Source organism: Symphalangus syndactylus, chromosome 14 (assembly GCF_028878055.3).
Source record: "Symphalangus syndactylus isolate Jambi chromosome 14, NHGRI_mSymSyn1-v2.1_pri, whole genome shotgun sequence".
Classification (NCBI taxonomy): Eukaryota; Metazoa; Chordata; class Mammalia; order Primates; family Hylobatidae; genus Symphalangus; species Symphalangus syndactylus.
In genome coordinates this window covers 103,870,797-103,890,549 of record NC_072436.2, presented here as the reverse complement: position 1 = coordinate 103,890,549, position 19,753 = coordinate 103,870,797, and the positions used below count along the sequence as shown (strand labels likewise).

Sequence of the window (19,753 nt, the reverse complement as noted above, 5' to 3'; positions counted from 1 at the left end):
AGTTTACGCATTCACATTTTTCACAATTTATGATGCTTTAGTTACACAGATGAACCACATGGGCTGGACTAGGGGTGGGGTGGGTGTTAGATAGGAAAACTGGGGCAATCACAGAGCACCTTGCAGAGGCACTTCCTTTACTTGGCACGGACAGTGTTAGCTCCAGCTATCACCCCTTCTCTAAAACATTTACAGATTCCTCGGATTCGAAGCAAGGCCCTTATCATTGTGTACTTTTCATCAGTTATTTGTGGTAAATACCACTAACTAGACTAGAACTTTGATGAAGGTAGATCTGTGTCTGTTTTGGATGTTCCAGGCTTTGTCTTGTACACGGTACTTCAATATACTTTTATATTTTTTTTCTCTTCTCTGTTTCCTTGTCCCCTTTGCCCCTTCTCAAGTATTACTTTGCAAACGAATTATTTAGGGATCTGGCTAAAATGCAGTTTCAGATTCAGTAGTTCTGCATTTTTTTTTTTTTTTTCGAGACAGAGTCTCACTCTGTCGCCCAGGCTGGAGTGCAGTGGCGTGATCTCAGCTCACTGCAACCTCCGCCTCCTGGGTTCAAGCGATTCTCCTGCCTCAGCCTCCCGAGTAGCTGGGATTACAGGCGCATGCCACTACGCCCAGCAATTTTTTTTTTTTAAATGTATTTTTAGTAGAGATGGGGTTTCACTGTGTTAGCCAGGATGGTCTCGGTCTCCTGATCTCGTGATCCTCCCAACTAGGCCTCCCAAAGTGCTGGGATTATAGGCGTAAGCCACTGCGCCCGGCCTAGTTCTTCATTTCTAACAAGTTTTCAGGTGATGCTTATGTTGGTAGTCCTCTGAGACTATCACACTTTAAGTTTCAGGGTGTTAGAAAAACGACCCAGAACAGGTTACACGTAGTCAGTGTCCTGGGTTCAAATGTGAATTCTGATTTTACTAATGGTGCGATTGTGGGCAGTGTAAGCCTCTTGCTTTCTCCGTAAAATGAGATACACTCAGCACCTGTTGCACGTGTTATTGCGAATATTCCGTAAAATAATGCACATAGCGGGCAGTCAGGTTCGGGTCGCGGTCAGAGTACAATTAATTGTAACTACCAATGTGGGGGCGGAGCCGACAACGGAAGGGGTGGAGCGTCGCCAACCTTTGCGCATGCGCAGTCCCCCTTGAACGCACCTCAGGTGAGACTTCGGCGAGTGGCTTCCCATGGGCGGTCGGATTTCGGGGTCCCTAGTGCGACGAGAGTGGGGCGGGCTTCTGCGTGGGGCCTCGTCATAGTTCTGGGGGCATGTGGAGGACAGTCAGGTGTCACTGCCTTAAGTCACTGGAGGCGAGTGTTTCCGGGTCGCTGGGCGACCGTGGCCTGGCTGCCGGGCCGTGCTCCGTGCGTGCCCGCGCGTGTTGCCTGCAGGCCCGGGCCGAGCGTTCCGCGGGCTAGGGGAGCGCTGAGGGCAGCCGAGGGCACCAGGGAACCGGGGGAAGCGGGAGCTGGGTGGGAACCGCGGCGGGGGCCGGGGGAGCGGAGGCGGCCAGCTTTCGGCCTCTGCTGAGAAGTCGTCCTCTGCACAGCTAGACTGGGAGAGACGTTGCTGCTTGAAACCGCGTAGCCTGCAGACGCTGAACTGGGAGGCCGCCCCTCCCAGGGAAGCAGCCCCGATTCCCTGGAGCGCAGCCTGGGATAAGGGGCTTCCGACCCAGCATTGCACATTTGGCTTGAGCTTGTGTCCCCGAGTCAGCTTCTCAGCCCCGTGCGATGTTAACTGCATGACATACAGCCCTGCGCCGAATCTGTCAGAGGCGGCTTCGTGTTAAACTTCACCTAAACTTCCCGAAATGATACCTGTCCCTGTGCTGAGAAGGCAGGCGCTGGTCTGCTGTGTTTCTCTTGCCGCAGCTAGTAAACCTCACTTCTTTGTGGGTGGACAGGTGTGTCCCTGGTGGTCTGTAGCAAAGGGACTTGAAGTTTTATCAGCCTCCTGAAGCCGAGAGCTTCGGAGTGCAAAACGTATATGTATTTTTAGAAAGGTAAATACTTTGTTGTACGGTGTTATTTGGAGGCAGCTATGCTCACCACTATACACCGAGGCAGCCGTACAGTATTATTCGCACTTTATTTTATTTTCTTTTAACCCTGACCTACAGATGGACTTTATTTCTTAGCATCACCCTCTCTTAAAACAAAATTTTACTTCGATTCCTTGAATAATGGAACTGGCTGCAGGTGGTCTTTGTCCATCCCTTGAACATTAAAAATAACCTCAAGAGGCCGGGTGTGGCGGCACACGCCTGTAATATCAGCACTTTGGGAGGCCAAGGCGGGAGGATCACTTGAGGTCGGAAGTTAGCCTGGCCAACATGGTGAAACCTCGTCTCTACTAAACATACAAAAAATTAGCCAGACGTGGTGGCACACGCCTATAATCCCACCTACTTGGGAGGCTGAGACAGGAGAATCACTTGAACCTGGGAGACGGAGGTTGCAGTGAGCAAAGATCGCACCGCTGCACTCCTGCCTGGGAGACAGCAAGACTCAGTCTCAAAAAAATAAAAATAGGCCAGGCGTGGTGGCCCTCGCCTGTAATCCTAGCTCTTTGGGAGGCCGAGGCCTGCGGATTGCCTGAGCTCAGGAGTTGGAGACCACCCTGGGCAACAGGGTGAAATCCGTCTCTACTAAAATACAAAAAATTTGCTGGGCCTGGTGGCGGGAGTCCTAGCTCCCAGCAGTAGCTGGGCCTCCCAGTAGGGGAGGCCGAGGCAAGAGAATTGCTTGAACCCGGCAGGCGGAGGTTGCAGTGAGCCGAGATCGTGCCACTGCACTCCAGCCTGGGCGACAGAGCGAGACCGTGTCTCCAAAAATAAAAAAAATAAAAATAAAAATAACCCCAAGAGAGGCATCTGTACTGAGCATGACTTATTTTCTGTCAGTCATGTACAGCATTGTAGTGAATGGAGCAAAACAACTGTCCCTTCCCACCGTCCAACTGCCTCTTGGTTGTATATGAATTACTTTGTAAATTTCTTTGCTTCATTTCTTTTAAATAAGAATAGTACAGTTTTAATCATTTGGTCCTCAGGATGATCACATTATCAAAATGAGGGAATTTGGGGGTGGTGGGGAGGGCCACCTGGTAAGATATTAGCAGAATAATCCTACAAAAGGAAGGTTATTTGATTACACCCACCCTCAGGCATTGAAAAGGGGTCGGAAGTGAATGGAGTAAACACCTGACAGCAGCGAGCTGGGATTGAGGACAAAAGAGCACGCATAGGACAATAGAAAAATCTGAAAAACAAGTGGTTCTCCTCTTCTGGACTTTGAGGTTATAAGGAGGCTGACTAAAAACTTGGGTTTACATTAATTTCTTCAGTAAGTCTTCTATTTTCTTAGCTTGTTATCTTTTACTTTAATTTGAAAAAGAATAATGACACAAACGCTTTTTGCTGATTAGCTTTTAAAGGAAGACAATCAAGATCTAACGGGTCTGTAGTTTTGCCATTTAATTGGTTCATCACTCAATCAGTTTCCAACCCCTGCCCCCATTTGTATAAAAATTACTGCGGGTCTGCGAAAGGGCAGATTACTGGCTCATGCCTGTCATCCCAGCACTTTGGGAGGCTGAGGTGGGCGGATTGCTTGAGCTCATGGGTTCGAGACCAATCTGGGCAACATGGTGAGAACCTGTGTCTACTAAAAATACAAAAAATACAAAAAAATAGCCAGGCATGCCAGTGGTCCCAGCTGCTCGGGAGGCTGAGGTGGGAGGATTGTTTGAGCCCAGTGAGCTGAGATTGTACCACTGCACTCCAAATGCCTGAGCTATGGCACAGTTTACTATATGTTGTATTAATAGTTTAGTATATGTTGTATTAATAGTTTAGTATATGTTGTATTATTAGTATGTATCAGTATATAGGATATATATACTATCTATAATATACATATATAGTATATATAATAGTATATGTTGTATTAATAAATGAACTCCAGCCCTTTAGAAAGTGTAGAACCACTTGAGAAAGATCTTACTTTTGTAGGGCACTTTACAAAGGGCTGTTTACATATTGTGTCCATTTAGATTATTTCTTAATTCCCAGTGCAGCTAAAAAATTAACTTATCTTCCCCATTCTGTTTTCCTGCACAATTAAAAAATGTTAATTCTGTAAATTGTTCTTTTTACAATGCTTTCTTGCATTTTACCTCTTTCCTGTGCTTTATCCAGTTTTGTCTTTGGTTCATCATGCCCCTCAGGCATGGAGTTTGAAAACTAGGTATGTAGGATGTCTAAACCAAAAAAGTATACCATAGTATTGGTCTTGCTCCCATACAGAGAAGCCATTCAAACTGTGGGAATGAATTTGAGTTATTAGAGAAATGATAATAGTAGTTTAAATATGTTCATTCAGGTTTACACATATCTGTTATTGTTAAATTTAGGATGGCCCATACTTTGGAACCACTAGCAAAGAAGATCTTTAAAGGAGTTTTGGTAGCCGAACTTGTAGGCGTTTTTGGAGCATATTTTTTGTTTAGCAAGATGCACGCAAGCCAAGGTAATCATAATTCAGAAGTTAATGCTTTCTAAAGGGGTATAGTTTTGCTAATCCATTTTATGTGTTAAATGGCAATGGCGTTTTTGGAGAAATTTGTTCTTCAGATTCAAGATATTAGACATTTTTATGGGCAGAACAGGAATCAAAGTATTCATTATTGTGGACTAGATGACTCTCACTTCTCCCTTAAAAATTTTGTTTGTGGGCCAAGGAAAAAATTTCATACCTCCATGGGTTTTACTATTGGGGAGGGTAGAGCAAGTGTCCTTGGTCTGGCTTAGTTTGGGAGCACAGATGGAGGAAACTTAGCCTGCCCATTACACTTCATTGTTTGGTAGACTAAGTAACTGGTATTGCTGTTTTCTGAGTAACCAGTTTTCTCAGGCTATAGTATCCTTCCTGGTCATCAACAGTGGGCACTAAAAGACTTTCACATGCTATGGCTGAAAGTGCTTTAACATTTTTCTTGGGGAAATTTTATATTAGAGCCCTCAACTTTTTAAATTAGGAAGTGATTTTTCCCTAAAACAGGGAATAGACCTGGTGTGATAGCCATCTTTGACTTGCCACAGTTTTCAGCGTACTTTGTTGGAACGCTGTATCAAGATGCTACTGGATACTCACAAAATCCCTTTTCAGCTCTAAGGAAGGGTATTAAAAAAACATCCCAACAGTATTTAAAAGCAAATTAAAGCTTGGGATCAATTTTAAAAAGTGGTCATGGCTGGGTGTGATGGCTCGCACTTGTAATTCCAGCACTTTGGGAGGCCAAGGTGGAAGGACTGCTTGAGCCCAGTCTGGGCTGAACATAGCAAGACCCTGTATCTTAAGAAAAAAAAAAAAAAGGCTGGGCATGGTGGTGTGCTCCTGTAGTCCCAGCTATGCGGGAGGTTGAGGCAGGAGGCTCCCTTGAGCCCAGCCCAGGGGGGTCTAGGCAGTGGTGGACTGTGATTGTGCCACTGTACTGCAGCCTGGGCAACAGGGAGAGATCCTGACTCAAAAAAACAAAAGGAGATCGTTCCTGGATTACCAGAAAGACCTTAAAACAAATTTCTAATCTATATGGTTCCCATCATATGGACCCTAAAGCTAGCATTAAATTGTGGCTGTGTTAATATAATGAATTTCTGTTCATATCTAATTTCAAGACATCCTTTTTTCCATCAGATTTCAGGCAAACAATGAGCAAGAAACATCCCTTCATCTTGGAAGGTATGTTTTTCCTTAAGTAAAAATAAGTATAAAACAACTTCTTCAGGTAACCTATAAATTATGTAGTAATTTCTTTACAAGGAATTTCTAACAATACTATTCACATCTATTTTAGTTCTTCTGAGACTAGAATAAATTCTCATCTATTCTAGTGAGAGGAGAATTAGGTAATGGGCTGGATTCTGAATTCTAGTGGTTAAGAATGTAAACTCTGGAATCATTCATATATGAGGTGATAGAATCAAACCACAGTTTAAACCTTTGGTTTTAAAAGATCAGTATCATCTCAGGTTTGCTAACTTCTTGGAGCTGTCTCTCTCTGTCAAGTAGATAAAGACTGAACAAGATGACATCATGTAGTTAGACGAAATAGTGCTCATTACAATCATCAGAGACGCCAGGACTTATATGTGAAGTCTGTAATCCTACTGTCCTCTTTTTCATTTTGTTATGTAGCAATATGGAAAAAAGAAGTTGTTTTTTTCAATACATTTAATTTTAACAATGTTTCCACATGACTTTATAAATGAGAGCTATTTTTATTTATAGTTTATTACAAATCCACTGAGAAGTCTGGAATGTATGGAATCAGAGAGCTAGATCAAAAAACATGGTTGAACAGCAAAAATTAGATGTAAGTAGAATTTTAATCTATAATTTACATTAATAACTCATTTCCTTTGCTTTTTAGTTTTTTGAGTGGTTTTAATCCTCTTCTTTTTAAAATGTTTCTTTTTCTTGATGATACTTTTTGCATCTCTGTTGTGTAGCCAGTCATCACGTTCAGCCTCCCATCTAAGCTGTTTGAGACCTTTGGGAGAAGAAGAAAAGGAGTGTACTACCACACTGTAGACTCTTGGTGGTCCCACAGAACATGCTGCGGAGTCACAGGAACTTCTAACCTGCCTTGGCCTGCGGTTTCCCACACACTATACAAACCCACTGCTTGTTTGTTGCTTTTCTTATCATATTTATTGTCAAAGATTAATGTTTCAAAAAGAAATAACTAAGGAAGGAAAAGAAACAAATGCTCTAAAGATTTTCTCTCCCCAAGCACTTTTACTGGTGAAATAAAAACCAGTAACAATCAATATCAGAAATAGTTAAAATGTCTATAAACAGGTAAAGTTACTTAGCAAACTCATGCTGTATAAAAATGGCCCACTTCCCTAAAAAAAAGTAATTTTTGTAGTCTGCAAGGTTTTTTTTTTTTTTTTGCTGTAGTCTAAATACTGGTTAATCTTACATGTTTTCCTGAGAGAAGAAAAAGCCATTCCTTCCAGGTTGTAAAGTACCATGAAAAGGTCTTTCAAAAATATTCCTATCAGCCAGGCATGGTGGCTCACGCCAGTAATCTCAGCACTTTGGGAGGCCAAGGCAGGCGGGTCACCTGAGGTCAGGAGTTCAAGACCAGCCTGGCCGACATGGTGAAACCCCCTCTCTACTAAAAATACAAAAATTAGCTGGGCGTGGTGGTGCATGCCTGTAATCCCAGCTACCTGGGAGGCTAAGGCAGGAGAATTGCTTGAACCTGGGAGATGGAGGTTGCAGTGAGCCAAGATCATGCCACTGCATTCCAACCTGGGCGAGGGAGTGAGACGCTGTCTCAAAAAAAATAAATAAATGAATAAATAAAATAAAAAAAAATTTCCTATCTTCTGAAGTTCTAAGCCAAAGCTATTTGTAGAACATCAATAAAAAAATTTAAGTTACTTACTTGCATTATCTTTGTTAGCCATGGCATTCATGCCAATGTTATCAAACTTGGATCCCATATTTTCATCCAATAGATGGCCAAACTTAAACAAAAAAGATAAATTTATTAGAAAACTAAAAATAATGTAGAATAGCTAGCTTCTTAAAACAGTATGTTAGCCTTACCTCTTCAGCAGATACAAATAGGCTGGAATCATTTAAGTTTCTTTTCTTTTTTCTTGGCCCTAAAAAAAATTTTAAGTCTACATTATTCAATTATAAATCTAATGATTTTAGAAAAATGCAATGCAACATGATTTTATTTTAAAAATTATACTTGGGTAAAAACAATTGCAATAATCTTCTAGCACCATTGGGTAGCTGGCATTTAAATATAATTTAAGAGTTAGTATATAATATTTTCAAAAAGCTAACAACATCCTAATAGAACTGTTCAGATGACAAGAGTGTCTTCTTGCTTTTCAGATTTGGTCACTGATCGAGGTTTACCCATAAAGGAAATAACATAGTATCAAGCAATAGTAAAATTATCAGTTTGACATGGATGGGTTTTGAAATACTTAAGACAAAACATAAAATTTAGTTCAGGGGTCTTTAGATTGTAAAGAAATTGACTGAAAGTATGTTTATTATGCTATAAATGAAGTTCTGTTTATAACACCGAAAGAAGTTCTCCTTTAAAAAAAAACTTACCTGTAGTACTGAATATATAAACTTTTCCTGAAAAGTCTCTTTTCCTGAAACAATTATTCAAACTCTGCATCTTTGATATCAATGTCTCTGGCAGTAGTAGAGCCATGTTTTAAAAAGAGCTTTACTAAATACCGATCATAACGTTCAGCTGTTTTAAGTGTATTAACGCATTTTAGTAAATTTACAGACTTGTTCAACCACAAACACAGTCCGATTTTACAACATTTCCATCAACTTCAAAAGATGCCTGGTGCCATTTGTAGTCCTCCAACCCATCTCCAATCTATCTTGTTTCTATGACTTGCCTTTTCTGGCTATTTCATATAAATGGGATCATATGACATGTGGTTTCCTATATCTGACTTTTTTCATTTAGCATAACGTTTTTGAGGCTCATCCATGTTGTTGTACTCCATGCCATATTGTGGGCTACATAATATTCCATTGTATGGATATACATTTTGCTTATCAGTTAATGGACATTTAGGTTGTGTCCACTTTTTGGCATTAATAGTGCTGCTATGAACAATCATGTACAAGTCTTTGTATCAGAGCCACTTTTGATAAAATAGTTTCTAAAACATTTCATCTTGATTTTTATTAAGGTGCTATATATGTTACTTAACAGCTGTGTAATACACATTTGCATGCATTAGGAAGGTTTTTTTTGGTTTTATTCATCCTGTAGTGATGTATCTGTGACCTCAATGAGTAGGCACTTCTGTACTGTACTGGTTTCTTAAAGTTTCTTTTATCCCGCCCCCACCCCCAACCTTAAGCCTCAAGTATGTAACACCATGCCTGGCTAATTTTTGATTTTTTTTTTTTTTTGGACAGAGTCTCGCTTTGTTGCCAGGCTGGAGTACAGGGGCACAATCTCAGCTCACTGTAACCTCTGCTGCTGGGTTCAAGCGATTCTCCTGCCTCAGCCTCCCAAGTAGCTGGGCCTACAAGTGCGTGCCACCACGCCAAGCTAATTTTTGTATTTTTAGTAGAGATGGGGTGTCATCACGTTGGCCAGGATGGTCTTGATCTCTTGACCTTGTGATCTACCCACCTTGGCCTCCCAAAGTGCTGGGATTACAGGCGTGAGCCACTGCGCCCAGCCATATTTTTGATTTTTTGTAGAGATGGGGTCTCATTGTGTTGCCCAGGCTGATTAAAGTTTCTGTAAGGTATGTTTATTCTTAAGGCTATCTACTCTTAACACCTGTAAATGTAGGGTGATCAATTAGTAAATTAATAAATCTGAATTAATAAATCTGTTTAAAATTCCTTGCCTCTTTTTGTTTCAATCAATTCTGTTGGGTATTCTTTAATTTGCATCCAAAACTATTATCAATTGAGATTTGAAATCCTTTCAGGCTAATGTCTTCTGAAACAGTACTTTACTATTTGAAACAAGCTGAGGGAGCATCTTTTTTAACATTAAACATTTTTTTTCATCTCCTCAAATTCCTTTTACCAGCATCTTTTAATAAAAGGCTCAGTAGAACTTGAAGTAAAGCAGCACTTCTTTTCTGTGGGATGGTCTTGAGAAAAACTGCCCATATCTCATCTTATGCTAATATTAAAACATGATCTTAAGATACTCAAGGGAAGACAAAATCTGGAAGATAACATGTTATAATTTAAATATGTATCAGTTAAATCATCTAGTTATTAGGGGACTAAGAAATTGACAGCAGTATTTGAAAGAGCTGATAAAATTTTGCAGGCATGAGGCTCTGAAAGACTACTACCAATATGTAAATGAAACTTTTTGTCAGGCCTCTGAGCCCAAGCTAAGCCATCATATCCCCCTGTGACCTGCACATACACATCCAGATGGCAGGTTCCTGCCTTAACTGATGACATTCCACCACAAAAGAAGTGAAAATGGCCTGTTCCTGCCTTAACTGATGACATTATCTTGTGAAATTCCTTCTCCTGGCTCATCCTGGCTCAAAAGCTCCCCTACTGAGCACCTTGTGACCCCCACTCCTGCCAGGCAAAGAATAACCCCCTTTGACTGTAATTTTCCTTTACCTACCCAAATCCTATAAAACGGCCCCACCCCTATCTCCCTTAGCTGACTCTTTTCAGACTCAGCCCGCCTGCACCCAGGTGAAATAGCCTTGTTGCTCACACAAAGCCTGTTTGGTGGTCTCTTCATACGGACGCGCACGAAACTTTTTAAAACATTATTATTATTTAACTTTGCAGATCTATTTTTAGTCATCAGTATTTAGCAGTAAGCAGAAGCCAGAGAGGCACTGGAGGCAAAGTATGTATAGTGCTTTCTACATTTTTATCAAAAATCTTAAGACTGTCACCTGATACAGCACTTTTTTCTTTTATTAGCACCTTGTGTTACACTGTGAAGCATAATCTTGTAAGATAATACTTTTAAAAATGTTAAAAAACAATTAGCAGAAAGAAGAGTTCATATCATAATAAAGGAGCATGGATTACTGCAAGGGTCAAATGGCAAATAATGGTTGAGAAAAGAAAAAGCTAACAGGTGTCTGAAAACTCCAAGGCTTTTATAATTGAATGGTTTAAAAATGAATGAGCAGAGATTAGCATGTGAATCTCTGGACTAGGTAAGGAAGATATGCATTCAAATGTGAGTGGGCACCATCCAATCTGCTGGGGCCCTGGAGAGAACAAAACAGAGAAGAGGCAAACATGTTGATCTGTTGTGCTGAGGAGGAAAATGGCGGATAAGGGGACAGGACTAACGTCCAGCTCCCACATGGATGGACAGAACAGCGTGTGGCGATGTGTTTAGTCTCCTTAAAAGGTATCCAACAAAACTAAGCTTCATAAATGAAGGAGAGAGATCTATGCTGAGAATTCTGCCACTACCAAGCCAGCACTATAAGAAATGCTGAAAGGAGTTCTAAATCTTTGTTTTTTCTTTTTTTGAGATAGAATCTTGCTCTGTCGCCCAGGCTGGAATGCAGTGGTACGATCTTGGCTCACTGCGACCTCTGCCTAATGGGTTCAAGTGATTTTTGTACCTCAGCCTCCTGAGTAGCTGGGATTATAGGGGCTTACCAACATGCCCGGCTAATTTTTGTATTTTTTGTAGAGATGGGGTTTTGCCATGTTGGCCAGGCTGGTCTTGAACTCCTGACTTCAGGTGATGCCCGCCTGGGCCTCCCAAAGTGCTGGGATTACAGGCGTGAGCCACTACACTCAGCCTAGGAGTTCTAAATCTTGAAACAAAACCTTGAAGTACACCAAAATAGAGCCTTCTGAAAACCTAAATCTCACAGGGCCTATAAAATAACACAATTAAAAAACAACAAAATCAAAGTATTCAAGCAACAACTAGCATGATGAATGGAACAGTACCTCACATCTCAAATACTAACGTTGGATGTAAATGGCCTAAATGCTCCTCTTAAAAGATACAGAATGTCAGATTGGACCACCAACCAAGAATCTGCTGTGTTCAGGAGACTCACCTAACACATAAGGACTCACATAAACTTAAGGTAAAGGGGTGGGAAAAGATACTCCATGCAAATGGAAACCAAAAGCAAGCAGGAGTAGCTATTCTTATATCAGACAAAACAGACTTTAAAGCAACAACCGTTAAAAAAAAAAGAGGGACATTACATACTAGTAAAACGATTAGTCCAACAAGAAATATCATAATCCAAAATATATATGCACCTACCACCAGAGCTCCCTAATTTATAAAACCATTACTACTAGACCTAAGAAATTAGATAGATGGCAACACAATAATAGTGGGTGACTTCAATACTCCGCTGACAGCCCTAGACAGGGTCATCAAGACAGAAAGTCAACAAAGAAACAATAGACTTAAACTATACCGTAGAACAAATGGACTTAACAGATACTTATGGAACATTCTACCCAAAAACTGCAGAATATACATTATTTTCATCAGCACACGGAGCATTCTCAAGGATAGACCATATGGTAGGCCACAAAACAAGTCTCAATAAACTTAAGAAAATGAAATTAACTCCAAAAGGAACCCTCAAAACTATATACAAATACATGGAAATTTAATAATCTGCTCTTGAATGATCTTTGTGTCAACAATGAAATCAAGATGGATATTAAAGTATTTTTTGAACTGAACAATAGTGACACAACCCATCAAAACCTATGTGATACAACAAAAGTGGCACTACATTTAGTAAGTTCACAGCATTAAATGTCTACATCAAAAAGTCTGAAAGAGCATAAACAATCTAAGCTCACGCCTCAAGGAACTAGAGAAACAAGAACACATCAAACTCAAACCCAGCAGAAGAAAAGAAATAACAAAGATCAGAGCAGAACTAAATAAAACTGAAACACTACAAAAGATAAATGAAACAAAAAGCTGGTTCTGTGGAAAAATAAAGAAAATTGGTAGACTATTAGCAAGATTAACCAAAAAAAGAAGAGAGAAGATCCGAATAAGCTCAATTAGAGATGAAATGGGAGATACTACAACCGATACCACAGAAATACAAAAGATCATTCAAGGCTACTATGAACACCTTTATGCACAAAAACTAGAAAACCTGGAGAAAAATGGATAAATTCCTGGAAATATACAACCCTTCTAGATTAAACCAGAAAGAAATAGAAACTCTGAACGGACCAATAACAAGTAGCACGACTGAAACAGTAATAAAAAAATTGCCAACAAAACAAAGTCCAGGACCAGATGGATTCACAGCTGAATTCTATCAGACATTCAAAGAACTGGTACCAATCCTACTGAAACTATTCCAAAAGATAGGGAAAGAGGGAATCCTCCCTAAGTCATTCAATGAAGCCAAGATCACCCTAATTCCAAAATCAGGAAATGACATAACAAAAGAAAACTACAGACCAACATTCCTGATGAACACAGATGCAAAAAACCCTCAACAAAATACTAGCTAACCGACTCCAACAGCATATCAAAAAGATAATACACCATGATCAAGTGGGTTTCTTGCCAGGGATCTAGGGCTGGTTTAACATACACCAAGTCCATAAATATGATACACCACATAAACAATTAAAAATCATATGATCATCTCAATAGATGCAGAAAAAGCATTTGACAAAATCAAGCATCCTTTATGATTAAAACCCTCAGCAAAATTGGCATGGAAGGGACGTACCTTAAAAATAATGAAAGCCATCTGTGATAAACCCATAGCCAACATTATACTTAACAGGGAAAAGTTGAAAGCATTCCCCCTGAGAACTGGAACAAGACAAGGATGCCCACTTTCACCACTTCTATTCAACATAGTACGGGAAATCCTAGCCAGTGCAACTGGACAAGAGAAAGAAATAAAGGGCATTCATATCAGTAAAGAGGAAGTCAAACTGTCGCTATTCACCGATGATATGATAGTATACCTAGAAAACCCTAAAGACTCATCCAAAAAGATCCTAGATCTGATAAATAAATTCAGCAAAGTTTCAGGATACAAAATCAATGTATGCAAACCAGTAGCACTGCTATACACCAACAGCAACCAAGCTGAGAATCAAATCAATTACTCAACCCCCCTTACAACACCTGCCAAAATAATAATAATAATAATAATAATAATAATAATAATAATAATAATACTTAGGAATATACCTAATCAAGGAGGTGAAAGATCTCTAAAAGGAAAACTACAAAACACCGCTGAAAGAAACCACAGACACACACAAATGGAAACACATCCCATATTCATGGATGGGTAGAATCAGTATTGTGAAAATGACCATACTGCCAAAAGCAATCTATAAATTTAATGTAATTCCCATCAAAATGCCATCATCGTTCTTCACAGAACTAGGAAAAAACAATCCTGAAATTCATATGAAACAAAATAAGAGCCTGCATAGCCAAGCAAGACTAAACAAAAAGAACAAATCTGAAGGCATCTCATTACCCAACTTCAAACTATACTACTAGGCTATTGTTACCAAAATAGCATGGTACTTGTACAAAAACAGGCATGTAGACCAATGGAACAGAACAGAGAACCCAGAAATAAAGTCAAATACTTTGAACCATCTGATCTTCGACAAAGTAAACAAAAACAAAGTGGGGAAAGGACACCCTATTGAACCAATGGTGCTGGGATAACTGGCAAGCCACATGTAGGAGAATTAAACTGGATCCTCATTTCTCACCTTATGCAGAAAACTCAAGAGGGATTGAAGACCTAAAGCTAAGACCTGAAACTATAAAAATTCTAGAAGATAATATTGGAAAAACTCTTCTAGACATTGGCTTAAGCAGAGTTCAAGACCAAGAACCTAAATGCAAATGCAACAAAAACAGATGGGACTTAATTAAGCTAAAAAGCTTCTGCATAGCAAAATAAATAATCAGCAGAGTAAACAGACAACCCACAGAGTGGGACACAATCTTCGTAAACTATGCATCCGAGAAAGGACTAATGTCCAGAATCTATAAGGAACTCAAAAAAGTCAGCAAGAATAAAACAATCCCATCAAAAAGTGGGCTAAAGATATGAACAGACAATTCTCAAAAGATATACAAATGGTCAAGAAACATGAAGAAATGCTCAACATCCCTAATTATCAGGGAAATGCAAATCAAAGCCACAGTGCAATACCACCTTACTCCTGCAAGAATGGCCGTAATTTAAAAATAAAAAAAATTTCAGATGTTGGCATGGATGTGGTAATAACGGAACATTTCTACACTGCTGGTGGGAATGTAAACTAGTACAACCACTATGGTAAACAGTATGGAGAGTCCTTAAGGAACTGAAAGTAGAACTATCATTTGATCTCGCAATCCCGCCACTGGGTACTACCCAGAGGAAAATAAGTTATTATATAAAAAAGACACTTACACACATTTATAGTAGCACAATCTGCAACTGCAAAAATATGGAACCAACCTAAATGCCCATCAACTAATGAGTAGATAAAGAAAATATGGTATACATATACCATGGAATGCTACTCATCCATAAAAAGGAGAGAAATAATGGCATTTGCAGCAACCTGAATAGAACTGGAGACCATTATTCTAAGTGAAGTAATTCAGGAATGGAAAACCAAACATTCTATATTCTCAGTTATAAATGGGAGCTAAGCAATGAGGATGCAAAGGCTTAAGAATGATATAATGGACTCCGGGGACTTGGGGGGAAGAGTGGGAGGCAGTGGAGGATAAGAGTACACATTGGGTGCAGTGTACTGCTTGAGTGATGAGTGCACCAAAATCTCAGAAATCACTACTAAAGAACTTACCCAGGTAACCAAACACCCTACCTGTTCCCCAAAAACAATTGAAATAATGATAACAAATTTTAAAAAAGTGAATGAAAAGATGATCTAGAGATATTTGAATGCGAGAAACAATTCAAAATGTGGAAAATAATTTCCACTTAACATCTTTCTTAAAAAGAACCCCCACCACCCCTGAATTTTATTAACTAAATTTAGGAGAGTTCATTTCCCAAAATGATAATGACACCCTTCACATGGACACTGCTTTTAAAAGATATTAAATGCATTTTCTTACCTTGAAATGAGCCAGCAAAGTCAAAATCATCTGTACCTTTTCTCTTGCTTCTCTTAGTACTGACTTTGGAGTGGATTTCAAGCTCTGGTACACGAAAAAATTTGCTATTAAGCAATTGAAAAACAATAGGACTGGAAAATATTACTCCAAGATATGCTAAAATCTTTATTCTGATGGTAAGGCACTATACTGCTATTCCATGTGGGTTTTGTAATTCCACTAGCATAGGCTTGAGGACAGACTGAGAGCAAGACTCTAAGAATTGGCACAGTTCTAATATTTTGTGCAAGTACAAAATTTTTTAAATAGCTTCATTAATAAGACCAAATAATATAAAACCCCTTAAAACAAGAAACTTCTCCTGTGGTTCAGAATAAGTAGAAGAATGTTGGGCAGGCATGTGCATGCTGGAGGTATGTGGAAGGACAGAAAGGTCAGACAACAGTCTAGAGACAATTCTGGGTGTTCCTTGCTAATTTACAACAAGATAAAATATTCACCTTCATCTATGCTGGGCTATGATGAATACTGATTAACTTTTATAAACTGCTAATTACTATTAAAAAATGGCAGCATTCAGCTCAACATGTATTGTACAGAGAAGCTAGTTGCTGGTTAAAGTAAAAGTCCAAAACTCAAAAAGCTGCTTAAAAGAAAACACACGTAACACACAATAAAAACCCTTCAGCTCCAAACAAGAAGGGAAAAGGTCCTTTTAAGTTTCTGGCTGACATGAGTATTAATTTAAACACAGGGCTATATTAAAAACCTTTAGCAGAAAAACAAACTTAAGGCTAAGAAAGTGAGGAAGATACAGTTTATGTCTTATTTTAAAAAATGCTTGCCTGGAATGCTCTCACTTTCATCATCTAACACATCCATGAATGTTCCTCCATCTTCATCAACTTCAGCAAATTCTTCATCATCCATACTTCCTAAAGAAACTTCATCATCATCCAGGTTACCAAGTTCATCATCACTACCTTCTGAATCTTCATCTAATGTGTTATCCTTAGCTCCTTTTGTTCTCTTTTTCACATTGCTGGAAAAAAACACAACTTGTAATACAAGAGGAGGCAGTATTTTCTAAAGTAGTGTTTTGTTGACTACTAGGGCAGTAGGCTATTAAATGACTTAGAAGGAGAAAGCTTTGCAGACTGCTCAGAGTAAATAATAATGTGCTTTATAAAGGTCAAAGATGAAGGTACTGTATCCACTTCCCAAACTTACTTGAATACATTTCCCCTTTATCATATAGTTCTGTGGTCTACTGTTCTGAGGGACAACAATTTGAGAAATGCTAGAATAGGGAGGAGAAGATAGAAGTATGTTACCCAGCAAAATCCATATCATCCTTTCCAGAGCTGAAACAGTTATCATCTTCAAATGTGTCTGCCAGAGAATATAGAAATTGTGAGATACAACAAAGAGTGACAAGCTTGACATACATCTTGTATCTGAATCAATTATTCTAACAGTCATGATTCTGCTGTTTATGACAAGTGAACACCAAAACAATATAAATGTTACTGTTGCTAGTGTGTCTTAGTAATGTATACAAACCTGTGAAATACTGATCTTAGTTAAATCCCAAAACTAAAGAAGGATCCAGTTAATTTCGGCTCTTTCTACAGTTCTTTTATGGAATGAGGATCAATATCAAATAAAATGATATTTAGCTCCTTTTTACTCTATTAGAACTACTTAAGTGCTAATTTTTAATAGGTGTGATACGATATGTAACATCTCATGCTTGTAATTCCAGCACTTTGGGAGGCTGAGGTGGAGTGATCATCAGCCTGGGCAACATGGCAAGACTCTATCTCTATTAGAAAAACAAACAAACAAACAAACAAAAAAACAAAAACAAACTAGCCACGCATCATGGCATGTACCTGTAGTCCCAGCTACTGGTGGGGCTGAGGCAGGAAAATTGCCTGAGCCCAGAAGGTCTAGGCTGCAGGGCTGCAGTGAGTTGTGACTGTGCCACTGCACTCCAGCCTGGGAGACAGAGAGAGCCTGTCTCAAAACAAACAAACAAAAACCCCAAAAAACAACAACAAAAAAATATGTAACGTGAAATCAGTGTAAGTCTTTCCAATTTACCATGTTTTTTGTTTAAGTCTATTAAGTTTCAATCAAAATTTCTCTAGCTCTGTGGATTAAAGATAAAAAAGATCAAACAGTAGACTATTGCTATCAATTAGTACTGATATACTATAATAGATTATGAATAGTAAAAAGGATTTCTATTTCACATGAGATTTGGCTGTGACAATGAATAGACTTAAGCAAATATAAAGGTTTTCTTATATGGACTATCCAAAGCACAAATCATGTATTTTTCTGGTGCAAATGTGGGTGAATTACCATATATCATAAAAATATTTCTTTGTTTTTTTTTTTGAGACAGGGTTTCACTCTGTCACCCAGGCTAGAGTGCAGTGGCGTAATCTTGGCTCACTGCAACCTCTGACTCCTGGATTCAAGCGAGTCTCGTGCCTCTGCTTCTCGCGTAGCTGGGACTACAGGTGCATGCCACGATGCCCAGCTCATTTTTTTGGGTTTTTAGTAGAGACAGGGTTTACCATATTGGCCAGGCTGGTCTCGAACTCCTGACCTCAAACGATCTTCCTGCCTCGGCCTGCCAAAGTGCTGGGATTACAGGTGTGAGCCACAGTGCCTGGCCCCAAATATTTCTTAATCTTCCACTGTGATTTGCATGATATTCTTAGCTAAATGATTTTTTAAAACTAAGGCCACTTCTCCCACTAATGTTCCATGGTCTATTAACACATAGTAGTAGATTATTTTACAAAGAGTCAACAAAACAAATTACCCATCAGCTCTTCAAATTCTTCATCATCCACGTCTTCTATACTTTCTTCATCTGCATCCCGTTTTTGTTTCTCTTTAACAGCAACTTTTTTATAATACCTATAATATTCATGTTATATATTTGACAATTTTATTAAAGGTCTAATCTTACTATAATCAAAGCACCTATGACCAGTGGCAAACCACAACTGTAAAATCTTAAGTATACTCAATTGGAAATAAATGACTGAAATTTGTATCTAATATATAGAAAACAGTTTAACTCAATAAAAAGTAGCTGGAATCTTTTAAGTGTAATACATTTCAAAGATAATATTTTATCAGCCCTATTCTTATATTAGAATACAGCAAAACTTAGCCATTTACAGATGTAATCAAACCCTCAAAATTATTCATTCTAAATGATTTTAAAAAACAAGCCAAATCAAACCTAATTAACCACTCAACCAGATGAGATAAGAGGTACTTTACTATCATAAGGCATTAGGTTATGATACTAGTTGGTTTAGGACTTATTTCTATAGCAGTGCACTGAATTTTTCTGAATCCATTCTAAGGGCCATGGTCTGGATAAATTACCCATGAGTTATCACTATATTAAACTTAGATTTTAAAGTATTATATTAAAATCTATATTAAAGGTAGATTTTAAGCCTATAAAGAAAATTATTATAAAAGGAAATTAAAGGCTAAATTCCAAAAAGTCAGAAGCATAAAACAAAATTTATATGCTAAATTAACAAAACTCCCAAATTTACTTTAGTTTTACTAAGATATATTAAGATTAGCAAAATGACTGATTCGTAAATTTTCTTAACAAACATAGACATATCCTTTCATCTTTTCAAAATATGCTGATTAGATTTCATAAAATGAAGCATTTAAAACTAAGGCCACTTCTCCCACTAATGTTCCATGGTCTATTAACACATAGTAGTAGATTATTGAACTAGTAGATTATTTCATAAAATAAAGCATTTTATGAAATCTAAAAATTTAAATTTTAGCAGTTTCCCCAAATGAAACTATATTAGGTATAGTACCTGTGGAAAAACACTTCATCCACTGGTATTTGGCTTTCTTCTTTTGCAAGGAACTCCTTACTGTTCACTACAAAAATAAATTTAAACATTTTAACAATATAGCAATCCCCTTTATGTTACTCAAGCTCTTAAGACAAAATACAGCATAATCTGTAATTCTAAAAATCACAGAATTGTGAGGAAGGTAGACAGAAGG

At 38.6% G+C, this 19,753-nt stretch overlaps 2 protein-coding genes across 4 annotated transcripts in view; one reads left to right on the top strand and one right to left on the bottom strand.

Moving 5' to 3' along the window:
- The first annotated feature begins 1,125 nt into the window (after positions 1-1,125).
- Positions 1,126-9,441, top strand: CEBPZOS (CEBPZ opposite strand). Of its 3 annotated transcripts, XM_063618167.1 has the most exons (6): positions 1,512-1,919; positions 3,182-3,360; positions 4,430-4,545; positions 5,713-5,757; positions 6,307-6,391; positions 6,528-9,441. In XM_063618167.1, exons 3-5 carry the CDS (start codon positions 4,431-4,433, stop codon positions 6,387-6,389), a joined length of 243 nt encoding a protein of 80 aa, XP_063474237.1. In that variant the 5' UTR covers positions 1,512-1,919; positions 3,182-3,360; position 4,430; the 3' UTR covers positions 6,390-6,391; positions 6,528-9,441. The 3 variants fall into 3 exon arrangements, with proteins under 3 accessions (XP_055099659.1, XP_063474237.1, XP_055099658.1); XM_055243684.1 differs by lacking the exons at positions 1,512-1,919; positions 3,182-3,360 and adding an exon at positions 1,126-1,174; XM_055243683.2 differs by having other exon boundaries at positions 1,512-3,360.
- Positions 6,277-19,753, bottom strand: part of CEBPZ (CCAAT enhancer binding protein zeta) — a 28,832-nt gene continuing 15,355 nt past the window's right edge. The window contains exons 9-16 of the mRNA XM_055243663.2: positions 19,558-19,624; positions 18,516-18,613; positions 17,011-17,068; positions 16,522-16,718; positions 15,677-15,760; positions 7,639-7,697; positions 7,475-7,556; positions 6,277-6,568 (exon numbers count right to left, since the gene is read on the bottom strand). Coding sequence (XP_055099638.1) covers positions 6,429-6,568; positions 7,475-7,556; positions 7,639-7,697; positions 15,677-15,760; positions 16,522-16,718; positions 17,011-17,068; positions 18,516-18,613; positions 19,558-19,624 — 785 coding nt within the window. The 3' untranslated portion in view covers positions 6,277-6,428. The remainder of the gene's footprint in view (positions 6,569-7,474; positions 7,557-7,638; positions 7,698-15,676; positions 15,761-16,521; positions 16,719-17,010; positions 17,069-18,515; positions 18,614-19,557; positions 19,625-19,753) is intronic.